Here is a 24,664-nt window from a genome sequence, read left to right on the forward strand (position 1 = left end):
GCTGGAGTGATGGCTCAGTGGTTGAGTGTCATAAGGAGGGAACCATTTGTTTGTTCCTGGTCGTCCAGAACTGAAATAATCACTCAGAAACTGTATTATTTAAATCACTGCTTGGCCCATTAGTTCTAGTTTCTTATTGGCTCTTACATATTAACCCATCTCCATGTCTTTCTTGGGCGGCGGCTCCATGGCTTCTCCTTAATTCCACCTTCCTTTCTCCCAGCATTCAGCTTAGTTTTCCCCACCTAGCTCTGTTCCCCTATAGCTCTGCTATAGGCCCAAAGCAGTTCCTTTATTTATCAATAGTAATCACAACATACAGAGGGAAAACCCACATCAGTTGAGAACACTGGCTGCTCTTCCAGAGATCCTGAGTTCAGTTCCCAGCAACCACATGGTGGCTCACAACCATCTATAGTGGGATCTGATGCCCTCTTCTGGAATAAAGGCATACATGCAAATAGAGCATTCATATACTTAAGTCTTTTAAAAATTGAGAAAATTGAAATTATATTAAAAACCAAGATACTAATATTCAAAAGTAAAGATTTTCCATTCACATTTACTATTCTTTCCCCCTGGAACCCATGATCCCCGTGCTTCAGTTTTTTTTTTTTTTAATATTTATTATGTATACAATATTCTGTGTGTATGCTTGAAGGCCAGAAGAGGGCACCAAACCCCATTACAGATGGTTGTGAGCCACCATGTGGTTCCTGGGAATTAAACTCAGGACCTTTGGAAGAAGAGGCAATGCTCTTAACCTCTGAGCCATCTCTCCAGCTCCCCCCCCCCCCCCCGCTTCAGTTTCTGAGTGCTGGGATTATAGGTGAACACTAGCTGCACAGTGTTCTCTAAGATCTCTTTTTTTTTTTTTGTCTGTGTACGGTGTTGGGGATTGAACACATGCTAGGTTAGCAATCTATCCATTTCTCTGTAATACCCAGCAAACAAGTAACTCAAACAGCCTGGTTAAAAACAGAAACCAGGGCCTGGATGGTTCTCAGGACAGCTCACATCTGTTATCCCCAGCTCCAGGGGCTCTAACTACCTCTTCTGGCCTCCTTAGGCACCTGCACCCATGTGCATAAGCCCTCACTAGACATGCACAACTAAAAACAACTTCTTTAAAGAACTCAAAACAGGTGAAATTAATTTAAATAATGTATTTTATTCAACTCAGTATGTCCAAAATAGTATTTCAACATGTAATCAATATAAAGTTATCAATTATATGTTTTACATTCTTTTTTCATACTAACTTCAGTTTCTGGTGTGTATAAAGCATATCTCAATTGAAACTAGCCACATTTCAAGTGCTCAGAAGGCAGAGTCCAGTAGTTCCAGATTGGACAGCATAGGTCTAAATTTAAGAAAGCAATGAACTGCTGGGGGCATAGTTAACATTTACAAGGCCTAGAATTCACAAGGCCCTAGGCTTGATGGCCAGCACTAAAGAAAAAAAAATGCAAGCAAGCAATGGAGTAAATATTATGATCCAGATTCAATTTTAAAATAGTGCTGAGGCTGAGAAATTTTAATCCAATCAATACAATTTCTTTGAGGGATCAACAGGTCACAAGTTTTGTAACAATTTTTGAAGAAATAGCAGGTGGTAAGCTGCACAGTGGCCCCCAAGGCTCTTAGGTCCTAGCTCTTGGAAAGCATACACTTACTTCCACAAGGAGTTGTGTAGATCAGTGGTAGAGTCCTTGCCTAGCACTGGGTTCCATCCCTGGCACTGCCACAAAAAGAAAGTGGAGGCCATGTAGCTGTGGATTATGTGGGTGTTCCTGTAACTAATTACGATGCCCAATTAAGGCAGGGACAGAAAATGTTGTGTGCAGTGGCAGGATTGCCAGTTCAAGGCTAGACTGGGCTAGAGTGAGACCCTGTCTATACAAATACACACACACACAAAATGGGGTAGGGGGTGCAGAGAGGCACTGAGAAGTATGTAGCATACCAAAGAGGCCATGTGACTATGGATCTAGAGAACTTGCTTCTTGACTGGCTAGAGCCATCCCAAGTTGCAAGCAGCAAGAATCGGTTTCCTACCAGAGCCTCAGAGGATGAACCAGTTTGTTTTTGTTGCTTTGAAATAGGGTCTCACCATGTAGCTTCGGCTGCCCTCATGTTCCCTGTATGGACCAGAGTGACCTCAAACTTGCAATATTCCTATGGCTTCTGCTGGGATTATAGACAAGTACCATGCTTAGTCAGTCACTGTGCTGAGACAAGGTCTTGCTTTTTAGCCCAGGTTGGCATTGAATTTTTAATCCTTCTGCCCCAGACTCTGCTGGAATTATAAGCATGCACCACCTTACCCAGCTAATTCTGTTGCTTTAAGCGCTCTCAAGTTTGAAGTAATGTTTTGGAAGCAATAGAGAACTAAGACAAACTCATAAAATGCATCTCCTTCACATGGTATCTGAATTACAACCACAGATAGATGATGAATGAATCCCACACTTCAACAAAATGTCAAAGTGTTCTGTGGGCAATAATAGCTATAGAGATTTACAAGAACACTGTACATGTTATTTACACTTACAGTTAATGGGCTCTACTGCTGTTGTATTTACACATCATAGAACACCTTATGTGCACCTAAGCATGTCATATTCAGGTTTCTCTCCTGCACTGAGCCTGGCATATAGGATACTTTATTTTTCTGAACTCTCTAGACCTGTTTCCTCCTCCATGCAACAGGGCTAGAGGAATGGGATGAGTTCCTAGGTGGTTAGGGCTGGTACCAGTTACTGTTGGAGCAACTATTATCAAACAGGAAGGCTGAGACAGGCAGGGGCTGATGGACCAAAGCTCTTGGCCCAGTGCCATGACTGAACAGGCAAGATTCAAACAATCAGGTGTGGGACTCTGAGAAACCTGCTTAAGGCTATTACTTCATGCAGATGAGGGTACTATCCAAGTACAGACTGAAACCTAAGAGGTCCCTAGGCCAAGAGTCTCTCCCACCTGTTTGCCCCTAGGGCAAGGTGCCCAAGCATGGAGTGGGACCACTTCTGCAAAATCATGGTTGGGATGACATTTGGTGCTTTCCTCAGTTCCACTGTCATCCCAGTCCATTGCACAGATCATAAAGAAGCCTGGTCAGTCATTCTATGGGCAGTGAAATGGCTTGACCAAGAGTCCACATTGGCAATTTGACCAAAGTGGCTCAGATCACTGGAGCAGAGCTGGGTAGACAGAGATAGTTGGCAACGCCTTGGGATCTACATCACTAGGGATCCCAACAGACTGGGGTCCACTAAGGCCCAGCCTCATCCTCTCCTGTTTTGTCTACCAAGTTTCCAGCCAGGGAGCTCAAGAATCTGGCTACTGAGTCTAAGAATTGTTGTGTCATCTACCAGAGTTCCCCTCTCCCCACCCCAGCTCCATTTGTGGCATTTGCACTAGTCTGCGGCCTCTCTATTGGGCCAGGGGGAGGGTGTAGTTTCTAGAATTCAACAAGGTGTGTCCCTGGTCACCTGGTTTATGAAGACCACCCTCCTTGAAGGGGAGAGGGCAGTGAGTAAGGGCAAGTCCACCTTTAGCCATGAATCAAGAGGGCCAATATTAGTGGCCACTGTCAGTACTGGAAGGAATAAATTCGATTTCTCCAAATCCAGTTGGAAGGTTAAAAAAATAAATTAAGGGACAAACCAAGGTCAAGCTTTCTCTTACCACAGCATCAGACAATTTTTTCAAAATATATTAGATTTGTTTTTTATTGTAGAGCACACACATATTAGGGCAAAGTGCTGCACACACAACTACAAATCATTTTTTGAGGGAAAAGAGCAGTATAAAAACAAAACAAAAACAAAAATAAAACAAAAACATCCCCAAACCACAGAAGACCTGCAACTGCTTCAGTTATGCAGTCTCAACCTGAAGGCTCTCTACATTGGCAAAAGAATTCTGACCCCAAAGAAGGATTTCCTGCTGGCTGGCTGTTCTCCATCTCTGTAGCCATTGAGGCCCGAGGTCAGGCCTCTGTGCACCTCTGGAGTGGTGGTGGCATGGTTGCTCAGAAGGTCTGTTTTTGGCAGGCTCAGTCCTTGTCTGGCTGCCAAAGACAGTCTTAATGAACCTGCATCAGCAAAACCCTACAGCTTTCCAGGATCTGAGCAGGCCGAAAGTGTCAAAGATTTTAACTTTCTATTATTTTCAAAGTTCCTTCCTCAGCACCCATGCCCCTGAGGCAGACAAAGTACTAACCCAATATGCAGGTCTGACTTCTGGCCTTGGATATAAGCTAACGTGGACAAGAGAGGACGGACACACCTTCTTAGATAGATGATATAGGGGAAAAAAGAACCAAGATGGCCAACTGAGGAGAAAAGAAAAGGAGAAAGCCAAGAGACTAACGGGAGGGGAAACACCTCAGAACAAAAGAAACAAAGCCCTACCACACACCCCAAGTTCCCACAACCCAAACGCTAGACTGGAAGCAAATCAGTTCCTCTAGCTAGAAACAATTCCTACAAATGACCCACTGCAGCAAGTCTAACTGTCCCATACAATCACACACATATGCCTAAAAGGAGCAACCCAGCAAACAGGTATGCTCTTGGCAAGAGGTCAGGACCACTGTGCTAGTCTCTTGACCACCTAGGACTGGTGGGCAGAGCAAGCTGGAGGGCATGCAGGAAGCCTGGGGACTCAGAAATGGGATGGCAGGGGCTGGTACTGTTTAAGCCCCATATCCAGCCAACCTGAACAGTGGGGAAAACAGGGTATTTGCATGAGCTTCCAGAACCTGGACAGCAGGTGAGATGTAGGGGTAGCAGGCCCAATGCAGGACCTGTATGGCTCCAAGAGACCTCATCCAAGCATGAGCATCAGTGGAAGAAAAGGGCTGGCAAAAGAATCACCTTTGTTTAAAACACTGCAAAGATTTACATGTAAAGCCCAAACAAGAATTCCTTAACCAAAACATCTTGTGTGTTTAAATAAACCTAGTCTGACACATTTCCACTTGAAGACAGCTGTCCCCACTGTCTCGACTGGCTACTCTGGTATGAGTGTTCCCCTACAGAAGCTAACAGCCTTTTCCATCAAGGAGAAAAGCCAAAAACATAAGAACCCAGGTCTTGCACCAATTCTGTTCTTTAGCCTTAATAGGCAACAAAGCAAGGAAAACGTATATAGGACCAAAATAACAAACAACAAAGAAAAAAAAACCACTCAAACAAAACAGAAGATGGGGCAGCTACATCAGGATTAGCCAGAGTTCCAGGTGGGCACAGGGCCTCAGTGTCTCCGCATCTTCACCTTGCGGGTGGGGCTGCCTGCTGCCTCTGGGCAATCTTCCGATGACTCATAGGACTTGCGCCAATAGTTCTCAGAGCTAAAGCTACCCCTCCGCCGGTGTGTGGGCAGAAGCACAGACCGCCGGTTTTCTTCTTTGTCCATCTCCAGGATCCGGGGTCTGCAAACAAGTGAGAACAAGCTGTTACCAGAGAAGTCAAGAGTGGTCTAGTCTTGCCACCATTGTAGGGGATTCAGAAGGCCCCCATTCTTGGATTGGGTTACTCTTCTCAGTAGATCTGAATCCAGATGTACTAACAGTATCGGGGCCTGCCCACTAAGTGATAGTGACCAGTCCTTTTCTTGGGAATGTCTCTTAGTCACCTTGTAGTGTATGCTTATTTCTGACTTTGGTGCTCAGTAACCTGTAAGGTCTGCTGGGCTGGGCTTTTATTACCTCAGGTTCAAACCCCTGCAGGGTCCTGCCATGTACTTCTACTTTCTACTCTCCTGTTTATAATCATCCCTGCAAACCCTGGAACCCTGTCTCTGAAACAGATATTCTTTCCTACAACACCCTTCACACAGCTTTCTCATCCTTCTGGTCTTTTTTTTTCTTTTTGAGGCAGAGTTTCTGTGTAGCCTTAGCTGTCCTGGAACTTGCTCTGTAGACCAGGTTGGCCTCAAACTCAGAGATCCGCTGGCCTTTGCCTCCCAAGTGCTGGGATTAAAGGCGTGTGCCACCACCGCCCAGCCCCTTCTGGTGTCATTTTAAACATTACCCTTTCAGAAACCCTCTCCAAGAGATCCCTAGTTCACTTCTAAGTGCCAAGATGCTCTCTTAACACCTAAGTATAAACCTACAAATGAGTGTGCCCAGATGGAACTGAACAAGGCACGTCACGGGACATTTCTCAGAATTTCTGCTGAATCCCTTCTTCTAAGGGGATTATGTACTAATGGACAAGGCTTTGAAGGAATGGACAACCTCAGGCTCCTAACCAGCCTTGAGGTAGACCATCAGCTGCATTGTTGGCCTTTGTTGAGGGTTCTAAGTACCTGTGGGCCGCATCAGGGTCTGCCTTGCGGTGGGACCTTTTGGGTTTCAGCGCAGGGTCTCTGCTGTTTCCTGACAGGCGATCTGAAGCATAGTTGGGTGGCAATGTGGAGCTGCTCAGGGATTTTGTTTCCAAACGCGGTGCATCTAATCTTGTCCTGCAAAGGAAGCACACACAGGATCTCAAAAGCTCCTCTGGTAATAAGTCCCATCAGAAAAGATCTATCTCCAGCAAAGACTGGATTGGCCTGCAAATCAGCAGTCTATGTTCTGTGCCTTGATCTCTTTGTGGTTCAACTAGATATTGGTCTAGTGACTTCCAGAGAATCTTTCTCACTTTCAGGTCTAGAAGTGGAGAATGGGAACAACTTTTGTTTAGATACCTCCAATGTGTGCTATGCCTGCAGACAGACCTCAGGGCACTCTCTGATCCCCAATGATCTTTAAGGGGTGGGATAGGTAAAGGTGTGAGAAAAATAGCCAAAGTTCGTTCTCTCTGTGGTTCCTGCACTATACAGCTGAGCTTGGGACTTCTCATTCCTGTTTTGTGAGTTTGCCCCTTATAATAAAGAAAAATATGATAGGTCTATCTTTTAGCTAGCCTAGTTTTTTCTCGACCCTAGATAATTCAACAACTCTCAGCCACAGAAGGCAGCATTGCAGTCAGACTTGCAGTTTCTCTAGGAGCATCTACCCAACCCTCCAGTCGATTGTGGGTACACCAGAACAGATGCCCTCATTCCTAGAGAAGAGCTAGAGAAAAGGAGACCTACCCTAGTTTCTCAAAGACACAGGGTCTTCATGAAAGCTAAGTGGCAGAGCCTTGAAATGGAGAAAAGTCTAGGCTACTCTACACTCCTTCCACATCTGCTTAGCAGTGGCCCTTTGGGGAATGTTAAACAAGCAGAGACCAAAAGGGCTTCTGTTTATTTAATAACAATACATAATAATATATAACAAATATTAGTATATATTTATAATATATCATATATAATAAACAAGTAATATTTATATTTTTATTAGTATATGAATGTGTCGTGGGGGTATCTACAGGTAATCCATGGAGACCAGAGAAGTTAGTTAGATCCCAGCAAGGTGTCTAAGGCAGAGAGGCAGTGTTCATTGTGGTGGAGCAGAGTTGCCTGGTGGGTAGCACAATACTGGGAGAGGGGGAAGCAGTCCATATTCACCATGCTCCACAAGTGGCAAGGGTCTCTGTGGGGGCAATAGCTTAGGCATGGTCAAGGCTAGGGAAACCAAGATCTAGCCACCCATACTCTCCTGAGGAATGGAGCAGAGCATATCTGCCACACACTAACTAGGGTGGGGTCCCCTGCAAACATCTGGCTCCAATGGTAAAATAAGCCATTGAACTCAGGCTCCTACAACCTGTCATATGTGAATCCCACACCCCATTGCTCTCAGTGGCTTCCTATAGCCATCCAGGTTTGTATCAATCTATAACTCATTTCTAGTCTGTTCCAGCATAATGGATGCCTCAGAGCTTGTGCTCCCTCTCTTTTTATTATGGAACTGGGGTCTCAGACATGCTAAGCAAGCCTCTAGCATGGAGCTACATCCCTAGCCCATCCCTAGTCTTTGGTCTTTGGCCAAATTACCTCAGACCCTGAGACTCAGACACTTTTGTCCTTGGATGAGGCCCAAACTTTTTGAGCATGTCACACGCGTCTCGATAAAGACTCTCGACTTGCCCCTTCCCATGAGCATTCAGTGACTAACTTCCCCAAAAGACACACAGATAAAGAGATCACTCAGGAGTGACCTGAGAGGTCAGATGGCTGTCAGATATGACTACTAGATGCAGACACAAACACAGACACGGTCATGGTAAATTGGTACTTCCCGATTACAGACAGTGGAAAACAGAAGGGACATCATTAGAAACAGACCAGAAGAAGCTTGGTGCACGAGGGCTGAGGGATCCACTGGCTCATGAGGCTTGGAGATATAGAGGCAGCTTTACAAACAATTGTCACTTTCACAACAATGTTAAAAAAAAAAAGAGTTCAAATGGTGAGTTGCTGCATTATGGTAGCTGCAGGAGCTGGATTATTTCCTGACTTCCCAGAATGATAAAGAGCATCACTGAAGACAGCACCTGGAATTACCTTGTGACTTTGCTCTCATTCTAGCATCCTTAGCTGTTATGTTTGTCCTTGAAAGAATATTATATGATTTAATAAAGTAAGGGAAAAAATAGAGATCACTTGGGCCAGGTATAGTTTAGTGATAAAGCATTAGCCCACTCATAAAACAAATCAAATTTACTAACAATAGTCCTAGCACTAGCACATAACCCAGAATATACTAATCTTAGCTACCACTTGGCAAATGGATTTCTTGATGTTTCTTCCCTAGTATTTCAGAACATTCTTAAGACCTACTTTATCAAAAGTGGCCTATTTATACTGCCCTCTCACTTCTACTTCACCTAGTTCAATGGACAGTGCCATCTCAGCAATTCAAGTATTGTAGACAGACCCAAGTGCAGCTCTAAAAACCTAGAGGCCACCAAGACCTGAAAAGCCACCCTGCAAGCCATCTATCTCCTGAGGCATTAATGCTGATCTAAGCTCCTCCTTCCCTCCTCCATCTGCACCAGTTAGTTCCCTACACTTCCTGGCCTTCCAGCCACTGAGTATACCATTTCTCTCTTGCCAGTAGTTTCTAGCTCAGAAGTCAGATATACCAAGCCTTCCCCGATTCTCACAGTAAAGTGGATGTAATTAATTTTGATTTTTTTTCCCAGTGGTCCCTTAGGGGACATATTCTGTTCTTTTCTATCAGTGTGTCCTCTGCTTTCTGCTGTAATGGCATGCAAACATAGAAAAAACTATGGGTGTCTTACGGTGCCTATGTTAGATGCCTATATATAATAAAAATGTGGTAACTAGCCAGAAATACCTGCTCAAAAATCATCCCAATTGTCAGGTGGTGGACCTGGAGCTCGCCTTTAATCCCAGCACTTGGGAGGCAGAGGCAGGTAGATCTCTGTGAGTTCAAAGCTAGCCTGGCCTACAAAGTGAAATCCAGGACAGTCAGGACTGTTACACAGAGAAACCCTGTCTTGAAAAACAGAAACAAAAAATAAAAACAAAAAGAATCATCCCAAGCAACTCACTTCCTGCCTGAACCCCCTTCCAGAGCCATACCTCCTACTCTTATAGTATATGAGCATGTGGCAGCAAGTCAGGGAAGAATACTAGGGTGCACACAAGGCAATCATGCAGATACTGGAACTCAGTCTGCAAACTAGGCTGGTCTTGAACTCAGAGATCCACTTGCCTCTGTTTCCCAAGTGCTGGGATTAAAGGCCTGCACCTCCACCACCCAGTGGATTTTGTTTTTTTGTTTTTTTAAATTTTATTTTTAATTTAGCAGTGGTGGCACATGCCTTTAATCTCATCACTTGTAAGATGGATCTCTGATATATGGTAAAAACAGCACTTTGTTTCTGTGAGCTTTTTTTTTTTGCAAAAATATAAGCCTTGTCCAAGTATAAGAAAAAACAGGAAAATCCCACTGCAACATTCTTTTGTTTGTTTTTCAAGACAGAATTTTTCTGTGTAACAGTCTTAGCTGTCTTGGAACTCATTTTGTAGACCAGGCTGGCCTCGGACTCAGAGATCAGTCTTGCCTACTTCTGCCTCCCTGGTGCCAGGATTCGAGGCATGCACCATCACACCCAGCTTTGCAACGTCCTATAAAATATCCTGCTAATTAAATTTGAGAAATTATTATAGTTGTGAGGAGTAAAGTAACATGACAACTAGATATAACACAGGATGCACCTTGGATGAGAACAGCAGACACATGAGAAAATTAAGTAAACCTAAGTGTGATGGTTAATCTCAATCATCATTTTATTGAGATATGGAATCACCTGGGAGAGAGCCTTTGGGCATGGAGGCTTATAGAGGAGTATCTTGATTGAGTTGGGAAGACCTGCCCATTGTGGGTGGCACCATTCCCTTGGCTGAGATACTGGACTGTATAAAAAAGACAAAAGTGAGCTGAACACAGTCATTCATTGCTCTCTGCTTGCTTATTCTATATGAAATGTGATTAGCTACCTAAATCTACCACTAGGGTTTCCCTATCATGAAGGTCCATATCCTGGAACTGCGAACAGAAATAAATTCTTTTTCTTTTTAAGTTACATTTGTTGGGAAATTTATTACAGAAAAAGGAAAACTAACTAAGATACTAGGTAAATCTAAAATTATGGATGATGCAGAGATCTCAAATTCCTAGGCATGCTAAAAAGTGCTTTATCGCTGGCTACATTTCTAGCCACAACTGATTTATTTTCTTTTGTTGTTTGTTTTTAGAGAAAGGGTCTTGGTATAATGCCAGGTTGGTTTCCAATTCCTAGGCTCAAGTGACTTGCCTCAGATTTCCAAGAAGTTGAGACTACAGGCATATGCCAATGAATCTAGTATATCCGGTATACAGACAGTACTTACAAATCATCTATCTCTCTATACTGGGGATTTAACCCAGGGCCTGGATTGCCAGGTAAACACTCTACCTATATCCTAAGCCCAGCATTTTTATTTTTTAGTTTGAGACAGGGTCTCACAAATTTGGCTCAACTGGCCCTGAATGGTCTTTGTAGCCTAGACAGTCTACAAATCAAAAACTATCACAAAACCAGAGTGTATAAAGCTAATTGTTTTTCTTTCTTTCTGAGACAGAGCTTCTCTCTCTCTCTTTTTTTTTTTAAAGATTTATTTATTTATTATGTATACAGTGTTCTGTCTGTATGCTTGTTGGCCAGAAGAGGGCACCAGATCTCATTACAGATGGTTGTGAGCCACCACGTGGTTGCTGGAAATTGAACTCAGGACCTCTGGAAGAGCAGTCAGCGCTCTTAACCTCTGAGCCATCTCTCCAGCCCGACAGAGCGTCTCTTTGCAGCCCTGGCTGTCCTGGAACTCACTCTGTAGACCAGACTAGCTTAGAAATTAAAAGTGCCTCTGTCTCCCGAGTGCTGAGATTAAAGGCATGCACCACCACTGCCAGGCTGCTAATTGCTTTTCTAGTTCTACATGTGGCACTGATTTTTAATTTCTGGTGCTGGATAAGCACATAAAAATATAATTCAATAGCTCAAAGTATAATCCAGTATGAAGCTCCAGTTTCCATTCCGAATGCCTATTCTAACTATATATAAGTTCAGTGCCTTGTATAGTCCTTGGGCCTGGTTAAAAGCCAGAAGGAGTGTTGGAGTCCCTGGGACTGGAATTACAGATGGTTGTGAGCAGCCATCTAGGTGTTGGGAATCCAAACCTAGTTTTCTGGAAGTGCTCCTAACAAATGAGCTAACTCTCTAGCCTTTTTGAGACAGAGTCTCTCCAGGTAGTCCTGGCTATCCTGGAGCTATGTGAACCAGGCTAGTTTTGAACTTAAAGAGATCTACCTGCCTCTGCTCCACCACATTTGACTTACCTGTAACTTTTTTAAAAAAAGAAATGGTTTATTTTTATTTATTTATTATGTATACAACATTCTGCCTCCATGTATGCCTGCATGCCAGAAGAGGGCATCAGATCTCATCATAGATAGTTGTGAGCCACCATGTGCTTGCTGGGAATTGAACTCAGGATCTCTGGGAGAGCAGCCAGTGCTCTTAACCTCAGAGCCATCTCTCCAGCCCCCCATAACATTTTTTTAAAATAACAAAATATTTAAGATTTAAAAAGGCTTCGGGACAAACAACGTCTACCTCATCAAGCATAACTCGAGTCTGCACACTAGACGTGCTTTGCTCACTTTACACTTCACAGACAGGGGCTGGGGGACCCAAGAGTTTGAGACCAGCCTGATCATAGTAAATTTCAGGCCAGCCAGGGCAACACTGCATGACTCATCTAAAACAAAAACAAAACAAAAAACCCAAACAATCTACCCAACACAAAAGCAAGCAAGCAAGCACAAGCCTCATGCAAGTGAGGGTGGCCAAGAGCTCCTCGTCTACCTCTACTTCTCAGGTGTCAACATTTCAAGAGTGCCTCATTATGTTTGACCAACTTTTCTTTTCTCTCTCTTTTTTCTTTTCTTTTATGACAGGTCTGCCTCCAAGTCCCAATCTTCTCACCTTAGTCTCTCAGATGCTGGACTACAGTTATTAGTGAGCTACCAAACCCAGCTAGAAGAGGGCAGGTTATTAATGTCTGTAGTATGTCCCTAAGGCCCTCTCAATAGAGGGGAAACAGCCACAGCTACAAGCCAGCTAAATACTACAGCCTAACCTATTCTTGTCACCTCTCCTCATTCCTAGCTCCTTCTAAAGTGAAAGCCTAGGCATTTTTAAAGTAGGCTGCTAAGGCACAGTCTAAAAATAATCATGGAAAGCCCATGTGATAAGTCAGAACGGGTGTGACTGCGTGTGCAAGGGTGTGAGGGTTTAGGAAAAAGTTTTCTCCAAATCTTGTTTCAAGCAAGACTATGCCCAAAGGACTAGGGATAACTCAAGATTAAGAGCATACACTATTTTTGCAGAGAACCTGAGTTTGGTTCTTAGCATCCATGTCTGGTGGCTCACAACTACCTGGAACTCCCTGGAATCAGGGAATCTGACTCCCTCTTCTGGACTCCACAGACATTTACAAACCACATGCACATCCCCACACACTGATAACACACACACACACACACACACACACACACACACACACATAATTAAAAATAAATCCTTAAAAGAAAAAAAAGTGTGCCAATAAATACCAGGAACATTTCTATACATACTGAACTCCCTAAACAGTCTGAGGATATGAATGAGAATTTGTGTCTTTCTGCTCTCCTACATTACACAATGGCATGCAAGAAGTAGAGAGGTTAAGGTCCAAGAGGATTCAGACAGGCCTGTACTTAAGGCAGAGGACAACAGACATGAAGGTACTTACTTCCTGAGAATGATGACCGCTCGGCGTTCTTTAATGTCCTGAGGCCGTATGCAGTGAGTGATTTCATCAGCAGCATACCCACTAGAAAGAAACAGAACATGTCACCAGTAAGAGAGTAGATAACACAACCAAAGTTCACGGGGGACAGGAATAGGCTGTCCTCTGCCTATTGAGAAGTTTAAGAATCTACATGGAATGAAAATATGTTTAAGCTCTAAGAAGTGCCTGCCTAGAAATCATTAAAGGAAGAACCTGGCCCAGAAGATTCACTGGTCACTTAAGACAAAGTCTGAAGCAGGACTCTCCTAGCATAAACTAGAATCCTTTTCATTTGCAGCTCTTCAGGCTAGGGTGTAGTTCAGAGGTAAGGCATTTGCTTGGCATATGTGAGGCTCTGGGATTGATCCCCAGCACTAAAACAAATATAAAAACAAAGGAACTCTGGAGGCAATTGGAGCAAAGGGGAGAGTCCTTGGTGAAGACAGAAAACTGCCGCCAGACATGTATAAAGAGGAAACCAAGGCAGCCACTGACAACACAGAAATATAGGGATCACTAAGGCCCAACAACAGAACTTTCCTACTTGGGGAAAAAACTTTCAAAAGCCTCTGGGGAGATCCAAAATTTTGAAGACAGCTATGTTTGGGATATTTTATGAATTTTCATCATAATGAAATTTCCACTTAATGGCTAACAAATGTGGCTAGATGACTATTCTCAGCTGGCATCCCTGATTTGAAGTTCCCGGAATAACTCTGATTATGAGCCCCTCACAAGAGATAAGATATTCCCACTCCAAGTTACTCCACTGAGCTGCAAAGATCAACACAGCCAAACACCTGCCCAGCCTGGTACCAGGCCTGATAGAACAGCTTGCCTTCAAGCTTTCCCCTTTAGATTCCTAGCTGCTCCTGGGCCATATACCTTCTGTTTTGTTTTTGTTTTTTTCAAGACTGTGTGTAGCCCTAGCTGTCCTTGAATTCACAGAGATTCCCCTGCCAAGGCCTCCCCACTGCCAATAACTATAGTCCAGACTGGTCCCAAACCCACACCAATACTCCTACTTCAGTCTCTTGAATGTTGAGATTTCAAGTGTGAGCCATGTTATTATCATTATATATTAATGACTACAGACTGGGCTGCAAGGTAGTTTTACATTATGCATACACAGATCTTCTCAAAAAGAGCTAAGTCTAATGGCACATCTCAAAGGTCTGAATTTGTAGTGCCAGCTACATGCAAGGGTTCCTGATGTTTAACAAATATTGTTTGAACTGGCTATTATAAATATGACCAAGGGTCCTGACTTCTTATTTTTAATAGAAAACCACTTCTCTTAAAGCAGCTTGTGAACAAATCCAGATTGCTTGCCAAAGCTTGACTGCTTCCATGTTCCCTGCCCCATCCTCCAAAGGGCTATAAAACAAACAAGCCATGCCCGGTTCCTGCCCTGAGCCAGGGAGCACTATACAGAACCACAGAAGTGACCTTGACATACCAACTCCCCCTCTCTCTATATGACCCTATATTTGAGTCTTATTAACACCAGTATTCTAGAATTTCCTATTATCTGTGATAGCCCACTGTTTTTTTCCTCTGGGAGACAAAGAAGTCTTTTTTCTTTTTTTTTCGTTTTTTTTGAGACCGAACTGAAGTCCGCCTGCCTCTGCCTCCAGAGTGCTGGGACTAAAGGTGTGCGCCACTACCGCCTGGCCAGAACCCAAAGTTTTCCTGGTGAACTTAAGCAGAAAACGCCCAGTCAAGACCACAAAAGTGCCTTTTACTTCTAAGAACCCTACTTGCTACAGGCGACACTGAAAATCTCACTCTGCCAGACTGAAATGTAATATGCCGTGGGTTCAGTTCTACTCTTGATGTGAAGGGAAGTTCAATGGCTGCCTACTCCTGTTTTCACAGGAGAAGAAAGAGGAATACCTTATGCTATCCAGCTGGTCTCTCTGTCTGGGCTGACTCTACGCCCAGCAGCAATGCTTATTATGCCATCCATAACCATCAATTGACAAGACCTAGCTTTGTCCCTCACTAGTCCATCTATCTCCTCTCTCCTGGTAAAATTTCCCCAAGCCTCTGTCCCAACTGATTTCCTCCATGCTACCCAAACACATTATCCCATAACTCTACTATATTTGGAACAGAAATTGTGTTTTCCTTCTAAGACAACACTTTAGTTCAAAGGTCTTACTCAACTCTGCATGGTGGACAAAAAAAATTAAATGTGTGTTAATATTCCACACCAAAACAATCTATCACTTTGAAGCCTCTAATTTTTTTTTTCAAGACAGTGTTTCTCTATGTAGCCTTGAACTCAGAGATCCACCTTCCGCTGCCTCCCAAGTGCTGGGATTTAAAAGTGTGCACCACCACTATCAGCCTGGAGCCTCTATTTTAAGATCAAAACAGATTGCAACGAGTCTTTCCTTAGAGGACTGTACACAAATGAGTCTGAAAAACCATCACTAAGGAAATGTACAGGACTATGTATGTCTCTTCTGTGGACAACCTTAGAGATGCAGTTGCTAAGGCTCATTTCCAAGATGGTCATCATTCTCAACTGTTCCATGTCTTGCGTAGGCCAGGGTGGACCAAAAATTAATGAATTGGACAAGGTCACAGCCTAATGCTAACCTCCCTTTGATGGGCTACTTTCCCTAAGCAGCCCTCTTGATTTGCCTCATCACTGACAGGTTTGCAGGTAAAGGAAGCTGATGGCTGGTGTTGGGGCAGGACTGTGAACTCAAGCCTCCAGAAGAAATGGCTTAACTTTAAAGAAGTCTTGGGGCTTTTTGGACATAGACATATTCCAATTATGCACATAATAAAATACTGACAGCAGTTAATCTCTTGAGACATTTTTAACTAAACTTCAAGAACTCAGTCTTATTACAGAGATTCAATCTTTTCAGATAATTCTAAAGCACCACTGGCTTTCTTTTTAGCACAAGAGAAAAAAAGGACCACTAAGTAATTTGTCGATGGCTGGTGTGTACACACCTCCCAGCATTCACACTCAGGGGTTTCATTGTTATACATAGGTTGTCCGGGGCTACATAGTGAAACCCCACCTCAAAAATTTTTTTGCTTATGTTCAAACAGCTAAAATAGCGATGCTGAAACGTTTCCACCAATTTTGCATAACCTTTTGTTTTTGGTAGCCAAATATGTTAAGTAAATTACAAGTGAGAGCAGAAAATCTCATCTCGTTCCTTAGTAACGAGGTTTAATTTGTCTTTGAGGCCTTGCTGGCCTCAAAGAATATGAGAATAAGTACCAGTCCTATGAGACAGGGAGGGTTATAGCGTACTGAGTGTTGCACACTAACTGTTCAGGCTAAAATGGCCAGCCAGTCAGTCCTGAGATTTTTGTGGCCTGTTTATTCTTTGCTGATTCTGAGTTTCCGGTTTGAGACCACAGCTTCCAGCTAGCTGTTTCTCCTTTGCTACTTTCTGCCTTGTCAGGCTTGGCAACACAAAGGGAAGCCAATTTCAACAACCAACAGCCCTTCCAGAGGGTGTATAGCTCTGAAACAGGAAAATTTCAAACAAGGGGCAAGTGAGATGGCTCAGAGGACAATGGTTCTTTCTGCTAAGTCTGATCACCTTAGTGTGATACTGGGGACCCACAGGGAAAGAAACAACTCTAAGTTGTCCTCTGATGCATCATAAACACACAAGCACACACACAAATGTATATAATGAAAAAGCAATCCGAAAAAAGAGTGATAGCCCAGTACTTTTCCAAACTATTTTAAGCCACAAAGCAAAATTCTGCTTTCAATCAGCCAAGTGAGGTCAGTTATTAGCCCCAAACTTACAGGAATGTTATTAACCAAAAGAGTCAAGGACGAAGCTTGCCAGTACACAATGGATGGTGAGGTGAAGCAGTCAACACAGACTGGTGGCCATGACCCAAGTCTCTGGAAAGGACTACAAAGTAGTGATTAAACAGTTCACAAGCAGTCAGCTTTCCAGGTGATTATTCTAACTAAAACAATTGGAGTCTGCTTTTTAAAATCTCTTTTATTTTAAAAATCATCTTATAAAGTAACGTATATATTGCTTTATTTGTGCATGTGTGTGGGTGCACATGCACAGAGGAGGCCAGAGGTCAACTTCAGGTGTCATTCCTCAAGCATCATGCACCTTGCTTTTTTTTGAGACAGGGTCTCTGACTGGCCAAGGCTAGGTTGGGTGGCTAGCGAGTCCTGTCTCCACTTCTCTGGCCCTGGGATTACAAGTGTGGGCCATCACATCTGGCCTTAAAGAAGGAAAAAAAAGGGCCGGGAAATTTCTAGGGAATCAAACTTAGGTCCTATGCGTCTAAGTACTAAATAAAGTTCAGTTCACCAACTGAACTATTATCTCCAGCTTTGGGGTCTGATTTAACCTGCCCTATTCACTTTACAGAGTCAGGACAAAGAATGTGGAATGAACTGACAGGAAGAAAGGTTAACAGATTTCTAGAGAACAGCATAAGAAAGGGACCCTTTCCATGCCCAAACTGGGAAGGTTACCAATAGTCAAAACCTGCCAGTTGGGTTTGGAAAGGAATGTAAAACACTTCTGAAGTGGTCTGTGAAGCCTTGCTCTAATAAAAATGCAGGTTTAGACATTGGAGTCAAATGTCTGCCACTAATCAAAATATGTGTTAAACACCAATAAACAATTTTGCCATGGTGCCTTTGCCAAACACAGACAAGTGAAAGCAGCAACTGCTGGATTGCTAGAATCCATCTACATCTACATCCATCCATCTGTTTTCATCTAACCTGCAGCTTTAACACTCTCGCCTCAGCAAAGTGAACCCATCAGGAGACACGGAAAAAGCATTTGATGAGGGGCATTACTAACAAGCAGGTGCTCATTTAACTGCAAATCAAGGCAGCAGAAAGTATGTGGGCAGGTTCTTGAAGATTTAAATTAGCAGGTGTGTCCAGAACCCTAGAACAATAGTTCTCATGTGGGGATGAAGCTGTCCTGCAACCCTCACCTGCTGGGACACCTGTCAATGTCTGGAGATAATTTTTTTTAATATTTTATTATTTATTATGTATACAATATTCTGTCTGTGTGTATTCCTGCAGGCCAGAAGACTCCATTACAGATGGTTGTGAGCCACCATGTGGGTGCTGGGAATTGAACTCGGGACCTTTGGAAGAGCAGGCAACACTCTTAACCTCTGAGCCATCTCTCCAGCCCTGGAGATGATTTTTTATTGTCCTAAAAAGTGTCATTAGTGTCTAGCAGATAAAGGCCAGGGATGCTCCTATCCATTCTCCTCCACTGCATGAACAGCTCTCACCCAGAAAAGAACTTACAAGCTCCAAATATCAACAATAGTTGAGAAACTACTGTTATTACCAGGATAACCCCTACCAGAATGAAACGCCACCTGCCTCACAGCAACAATGCTTACCAATGACTACATTCTAGTGCTGTGTTTGAAGCTCTGCTGCCATGTGATTCCACCACTCTGGCTAATTTCTAGTCGTTCTTTTTTTTTTTTTTTTTTTGGATTTTCGAGACAGGGTTTCTCCGTAGCCTTTTGGTTCCTGTCCTGGAACTAGCTCGTGTAGACCAGGCTGGCCTCGAACTCACAGAGATCCGCCTGCCTCTGCCTCCCGAGTGCTGGGATTAAAGGCGTGCGCCACCACCACCCGGCTTTCTAGTCATTCTTTAGTTCCAGCTTCCTCCCCCCCAAGAACTCTCAATATCTCAGTGAGTAAAATGCCCCCTCAACATGCTTCTATAATCATCTTTCCGGATTCTGATGATCCACCTAGTCTAAAACCTCTACTGAGAATGAACTATGAAGACTAGAGCCATGTTTCAAGGTTCACCAATTCCCTAGCACCTTTCCCAACCAGAGCAGCGGCTAGAGTGCCTATCTTCTCATGTCATGCTATTAGACAACAAATCACCACATTTAACTAAAAGACTTCAAAAGTTGGTACCATCTCTGTTATACAGCTAAGAAAGCCAGCTCTGAGAAGATACCTACAGGAGCCCAAAGAAAGCTAGCACTCTGAAAGCAGAGGCAGTAATAGTACTGTGTTGGGAGGCCAGCCTAGGCTACAGGGTGAGACTCGGTCTCAAAAATAAATAAATAAACCCTCCAAAGTAAGCTGGATTCAAGGCCTGGGGCAGCACTTTTCAGGACATGGCTGCGCCTCCCACACTAACCCTTGGAGCCAAGTTCTGAATCCCCAAAGGGTTGGAAGGGACTGGGAAAGCTTTAGGACTTTACTACTGCAAAGTAAAAGACAGTTTTCCTGCTGATGCAATCTTGTTAATCACTAACAGACCTGAACATTAAGAATTCTAAGTTCTGCTTTTGAATCTAGTGTGCTGTGTAGGGGGAGTCTCAAAGTGCCTGAGAATTCCCCATCGAGCAGCTAGTCATTGCCAAACTTCTAGACAACCTTAAAGGTGTATGACCATGAGGAAAATACCCCACTATATGACCAAATAGCCTTTGTGTGGAAGTCCGTTCAGCGCCAAGAAACTTCAACATGGCAGAACCCACAATCTTCCTTACACAGCAAGCTCCCTGGAAACCCTTTCCTTTGGAAGGTGGGTGGATCTTTTTGAGACAATGTCAAACTTAAGCAGTTCTCTTCCCTCAGCATTTAAGTGCTGAGCGTAGAGGCACGCACTACCAGGCCCAGCTGGAAATCCCTTTTAAAAACATTTAGTCAAGACATCCATCTGGAAGCGCCATACACGTGAAACACTTGAAACCGTTGTAGTCTAGGCCTCATCTTGGGGATTAACAAAGTGCATTAGCCAGGTTTACCTTTTTTAGGGCTGAAAGGAGACAGCCCTCGAATAAAATTTCACTTCATATAAATCCCAGCAGTGTTCCAGCAGATGATTTACCCTGCTGGCCAGGGCACTGAGCTAATTCTTAGCAGGATCTGGGGCCCCAACTGGCCAAGAGCCTAAGATGTGGTCACCAAATCACAAGGCCAAACACCAGGTCAACAGACCAGCTGTATTTTGTTTTACTGATCCCAGTAACAGCTATGGCATTTCTACAAAGTGCCCACAGAGGCCCAAAACTAAGAGAATTTTAAGAGCGTGCTGTACTTTTATTTCTGGCTAAACCACTAAATTGTTCAACCCCAAGAAAGTCATTTTTCCCCGAGAATGGTGAAATCTGTCTCTCCCTGCCCCCCCCCAACCCTATCAAAAAGCTTAAGGACTCTGCCTGCATTTTCTGTTAAGGAATCCACTATACTTTGTTAAACCACAAACAACGGAACAGAGAATACTTTTAGTTAAGCACAGACTTTCTTTCTAAGATATGGAAATATCTTAAAGTCCAAATATCTTAAGTCCAAAACAGAAAGCGATCTGCTTAAAGCAACATGGAAAACACGAAGCCTTGAGTTCTTCTATCTCGAGGCCTCACAAAAACCCGGCCAGTGTGTGCATCTGTAATCCCAGCACTTGGGAGGCGGAGGCAGGAGGAGACATTCAAGATCATCCTTCTTGGTGTAGAAAGTTGAAGGCTATCCTGGACTACCAGAGACCCCCCCCCATCTTCAACAACAAAAACAAAATGCAAAACAGGCACCATATACTTGGAAAACGGAGTTTTACGCTAGCCTTTAGAAAAGCCTCTCAGAATGGGGGTTTTTAATAGATGAATTCTCAGATAAACTACTGTGATCACTTCAAACCTGCCTGCAGGTACAGAATTCCGTACTGGGCTTATTCCGCTAAGAGTTTTAGACACAAGATTCCTAAGGTCTGCACGAAAAAGGATGAGTCAGAACCACAAAAAAGAACCGGCACCCATCAGCTGCGGCTTCCGGGATCCGGCAGGGTAGGCTTAGGCGGCAGGGTGCAGGGCCAGCCCCTCCTCCCAGGTGTGCGTTACCTGAGCACAGTCACGCTCCCCCTGCGCACCGGCAGAGAAAGCACAGGTTCCGACACCCGGATGGGCTTGAACTGGAACTTGCAGCCGAAGCAAAGGGCCGAGTCGCTAAAGAAAGACACGGACACGATCGGGCGCTCGAAGATGTGGATGGGGTCGACGTGGGAGACGATGCAGCCGCCAGGCTGGTAGTCGTTGATGACGGCGCTGTTGACGAAGCCCTCGGGGATGACGCGGTGCTCCACCAGCTTCTGGATCACCAGCTGATGCACCCACTCGGGGATCTCATCGACGTCGCCCGGCGGGTAGAGGCGCTCCTGGCCGGGCCCGCGCTTTTGCAGCTGGGCGCCGTAGGTGTAGCCCTCGCCGAAGAAGTACTTGTTGCGCAGGGGGGCCCGGTCCACGGTGTGCTCGTTGTACAGGCCCTTCTCGGCGCGGGACACCACCTCGTCGATGCGGGCCTCGATCTTGGAGCACTCGTCCTGGCTGAAGAGACGGATCTGCCGGATCCCGCTCTTCACCTTGCGCGCCTCCTCCTCCTTCTGCAACTGCTGCTCCTCGTAGTCGCTGCGCTCCGGGTCCGAGTCCTCCTGGTATTTCCGTTTGGTGGCCCCGGACACCGGGTACGGCTCGGCGGCGGCTGCGGCAGCGGCGGCGGCGGCCACGGCGGCGGCTGCAGCCGCGGCGGCCTCCCGGCTGCCAGCCTTGTAGTTGTCCCGGGACGTCATGGACTTGAGCTTCTCACGCAGGTCCGTATAGCCGCTGGCGGCCGCCATAGCCCCCGCAACTCAACTCTAGGGTCCTCCGGGGCGGCCCGGCATGGCTCTAAGGGGACGCGCCCGGGGGGGGGGCCGAGAGGGAAGCGGGGGGTTCCCTCAGTGCCAGGCCGCCATGCGTGGCCCAAGGAACCAGCGGGGGCGGGGGCGTAGAGGGGCCGGGGGCGTAGAGGGGCCGGGAAGGGGTCGAACCTCAGCAGCGGCCGGTCATGCAGCACAAGCGACAGCGAGGCGTCTTCCTCCTCCACCTTCTCCACGTCCCGAGAAGCAAGGGCGCCGGCAGCGCCTCATGCCGTGGAGGGCGGGCTTCAGCGAAGACCCGGCCAGACTCCGGGTCAGACCCTCAGACGCCCTGCCCGGCCCGCACTTTAAAGCTCTCCTCACGACGTCACCGCCTGCCCGCCCGACCTCCGACAGCGCCGCTCCTTAGCGGGCTTCTCGCGGCGCCTGCGCAGTGCCAGCGGCCACGAGACTCGGCGCGCTCTGAGCACGCGCGCCCGTGCAGCCCCGGTCGGCAAAGGTGGCCGCGCAAGCGCACAGGCGGCCCGCTCGCCGTCCGACGCCCCTCCCCCACCCACAGAAGACTTGGCGAGAAGAGCTCTCGAGCAGCGATTCGCCTTCACGCCGCGCCGCCTCCGGGGCCGGAGGACTCCCCCGGCTGCGCCGTGCTCGCGGGGTCAACTCTGCCGCGCTGCCGCGTCACGGCATCGTGCGGATGCCCGCAGACGCCTCACTTCCAGCGCACAATCCTCGGGAACCACCACAACCCAGTCCGCCCCGTGACCGCCCCCTTTGGCGCTTCCACTTTCTTAATTGGACTGCCGGCCACGCGTTGGGCAAACACAGACTGGAGTTTCCAGAGTCGGTTGGTAAATCGTGCCTGTCAATCAGCCGGTCTCCTTGGCTACTGCGTCCATCACTTAATTAGCTTCGGGCAGAAGCTCGAGGACCCCTAAAGGGTGAATAGGTGGCTAAGTCAGTGCCTGACTGGAGTTCTCAGAGGAGGAAATCTCTGTGGACTCCCGTGAAGCTTCGGAAACAGTAGGAAAGTTTTCAGATTGAGGGCTGAAGCGCATCGGACCCAAACTCCGGAGGAAGTCAGGACAGCAGCAGAAGCCGGAGGCGCGCACTCGGGGCATCCCACACCCTAGCCCCCGCCGCCATCGCTCCCAGGAGCGGACGTTCCACAAGTCACGTCCCGGGACTGCCCGCCGTGCGCGCAACCGCGGGCACGCGCGCAGGGCGTATCTTGTCTGCTGGGGGTGGATGTATGGGGCCCTGTTTTAGGGGGCGACAAAAGGGCTCACGTCTCACGGGTGCAGGTTTACCACGGGTTAGCTCAAATTGGATATTCACTTCAGACACTTCAAACATTTGAACAGCGGTGTGTAAAGTGCGCCTGCCATCCCAGCACTGTGGAGACAGAGGTTGGAGAATAGCTCACAAGTTGGAGCTCAACCTAGGCTATATAGTGAAGCTCTGTCTCAAAAACAACCACAACAAACCCAAGCAACAAGAAAGCCTGAAGCAGAGGGCAAGGGCTGAACAAAGGTGTGGCCATGCTGGAGGCCCCTCCAGCAAATAGGTTTCTGCTCCCGACCTTCCCAAGACGATATCCAGCCGCTTTGCTTGGTTCCCAATGCCCTTTCCACGCTGAGCTGCCCCCTCTCTGGTACTCTTGTCAGATTTTCAGACACCCCCGTCCCTCCTGCCTTTGCCCATGCTGTCACTTGTAATGCCTGTTCATCTACCGTGCCTTTCCTTAGGTTCACCTCTTGTCTGGTGTGTAAAACCAGAAACCTGTATTCAGCTCAAAAGGTGTTTGTGAGGATGAACTGGATCAGCGGAAGGATTGCTGATGGAGGGTCTGGACCTCAGTGTCCTAATCTGTATATGGAGAGTGACAGCAGTCTCCGTAGGAAAGTGGGGACAGTGTGGTAACTTGGTAAAGCCTGTGGGGTGGGAAGCCAGGATACTGGGGATCCAAGTCACCCTCCCTCCCAAGCAGCAGGCAAATAAAGGGAAATGGGACAGGCACACTGGGGATTCCTATAACAGCCTCATGGACCCAAGTGATGAAATGAGGGTGGAAGGGCAGCTGCAGGTGGTAAGGAGTGAACTATGGGCAAGGGTAGCTGACCTGGACTCTAAGTGGAATCCCGCCTGGGTTGCACTTCGTGAACACCTGGTGGGTCTCCCACTTGAGCAATAGGCAGTTTGGCTGGGAGTCCGAAGCTCTTTAGAAGTCCAGTTCTCTAAGCCTTTGATCTGCCTTTTACAGCTGCATGGTGGGAGCTCTTTACCCCACACCAGAACAACCTAACAAGTGACCCTCCACGGGTGTGGTGGTGCACACCTTTAAACCCAGCAGGGGTGGTGGCACAGGGCAGATTTCTCGGAATTCAGGGCCAGCCAGGGTTACATCGTGAACTCTGCTTCAGAAAAAGAAGGGGGGAAAATGACTCTTCTATAGGTGAACTCTCCAGTTCCAGCTAACCATAGTGTTTCCTACTTGACTGTGCTCTTGAGTCAGGCTCAGGTCCTGTGGGGAGAAGCAGGACTGGGTTGAACTTCACAAGCCCAACACTGCCAACACTCCAACAGCACCGTCTCAATTCTACCGATTCTGGGGTTGAAGTCAGGTTTATCGACTGAACACTCCTGAAACTCCTAAAATTACCTTTTAAAACAATGTAGGGCAGGAGAGATGCTCAGTCAGTAAAATACCTGCCATGTAAAACAGTAAG

The 24,664-nt window shown here is 46.0% G+C and overlaps 1 protein-coding gene across 1 annotated transcript; it reads right to left on the reverse strand.

The window, feature by feature from the left end:
• Positions 1-3,713: 3,713 nt before the first annotated feature.
• Positions 3,714-22,720, reverse strand: Alkbh5 (alkB homolog 5, RNA demethylase). The gene is made up of 4 exons (XM_041664310.1): positions 21,145-22,720; positions 13,243-13,323; positions 6,316-6,471; positions 3,714-5,437 (listed from the first exon to the last, which is right to left on the reverse strand). Exons 1-4 carry the CDS (start codon positions 21,915-21,917, stop codon positions 5,260-5,262), a joined length of 1,188 nt encoding a protein of 395 aa, XP_041520244.1. The 5' UTR covers positions 21,918-22,720; the 3' UTR covers positions 3,714-5,259.
• Between the last annotated feature and the right edge of the window lie 1,944 nt (positions 22,721-24,664).

Source organism: Microtus oregoni, unplaced genomic scaffold, assembly GCF_018167655.1.
Source record: "Microtus oregoni isolate MIOR12 unplaced genomic scaffold, Mior012 000015F_ref0000493, whole genome shotgun sequence".
In the NCBI taxonomy this organism is placed as follows: Eukaryota; Metazoa; Chordata; class Mammalia; order Rodentia; family Cricetidae; genus Microtus; species Microtus oregoni.

Excerpts from the sequence above, each read along its gene's own strand:
- Alkbh5 (XM_041664310.1), bottom strand. The coding sequence starts at position 21,917 with ATGGCGGCCGCCAGCGGCTATACGGACCTGCGTGAGAAGCTCAAGTCC. Across the intron at positions 13,324-21,144 it reads GGGAGCGTGACTGTGCTCAG|TGGGTATGCTGCTGATGAAA; the intron begins GTAACGCACACC and ends GTTTCTTTCTAG. Across the intron at positions 6,472-13,242 it reads GCGGTCATCATTCTCAGGAA|GACAAGATTAGATGCACCGC; the intron begins GTAAGTACCTTC and ends CTTCCTTTGCAG.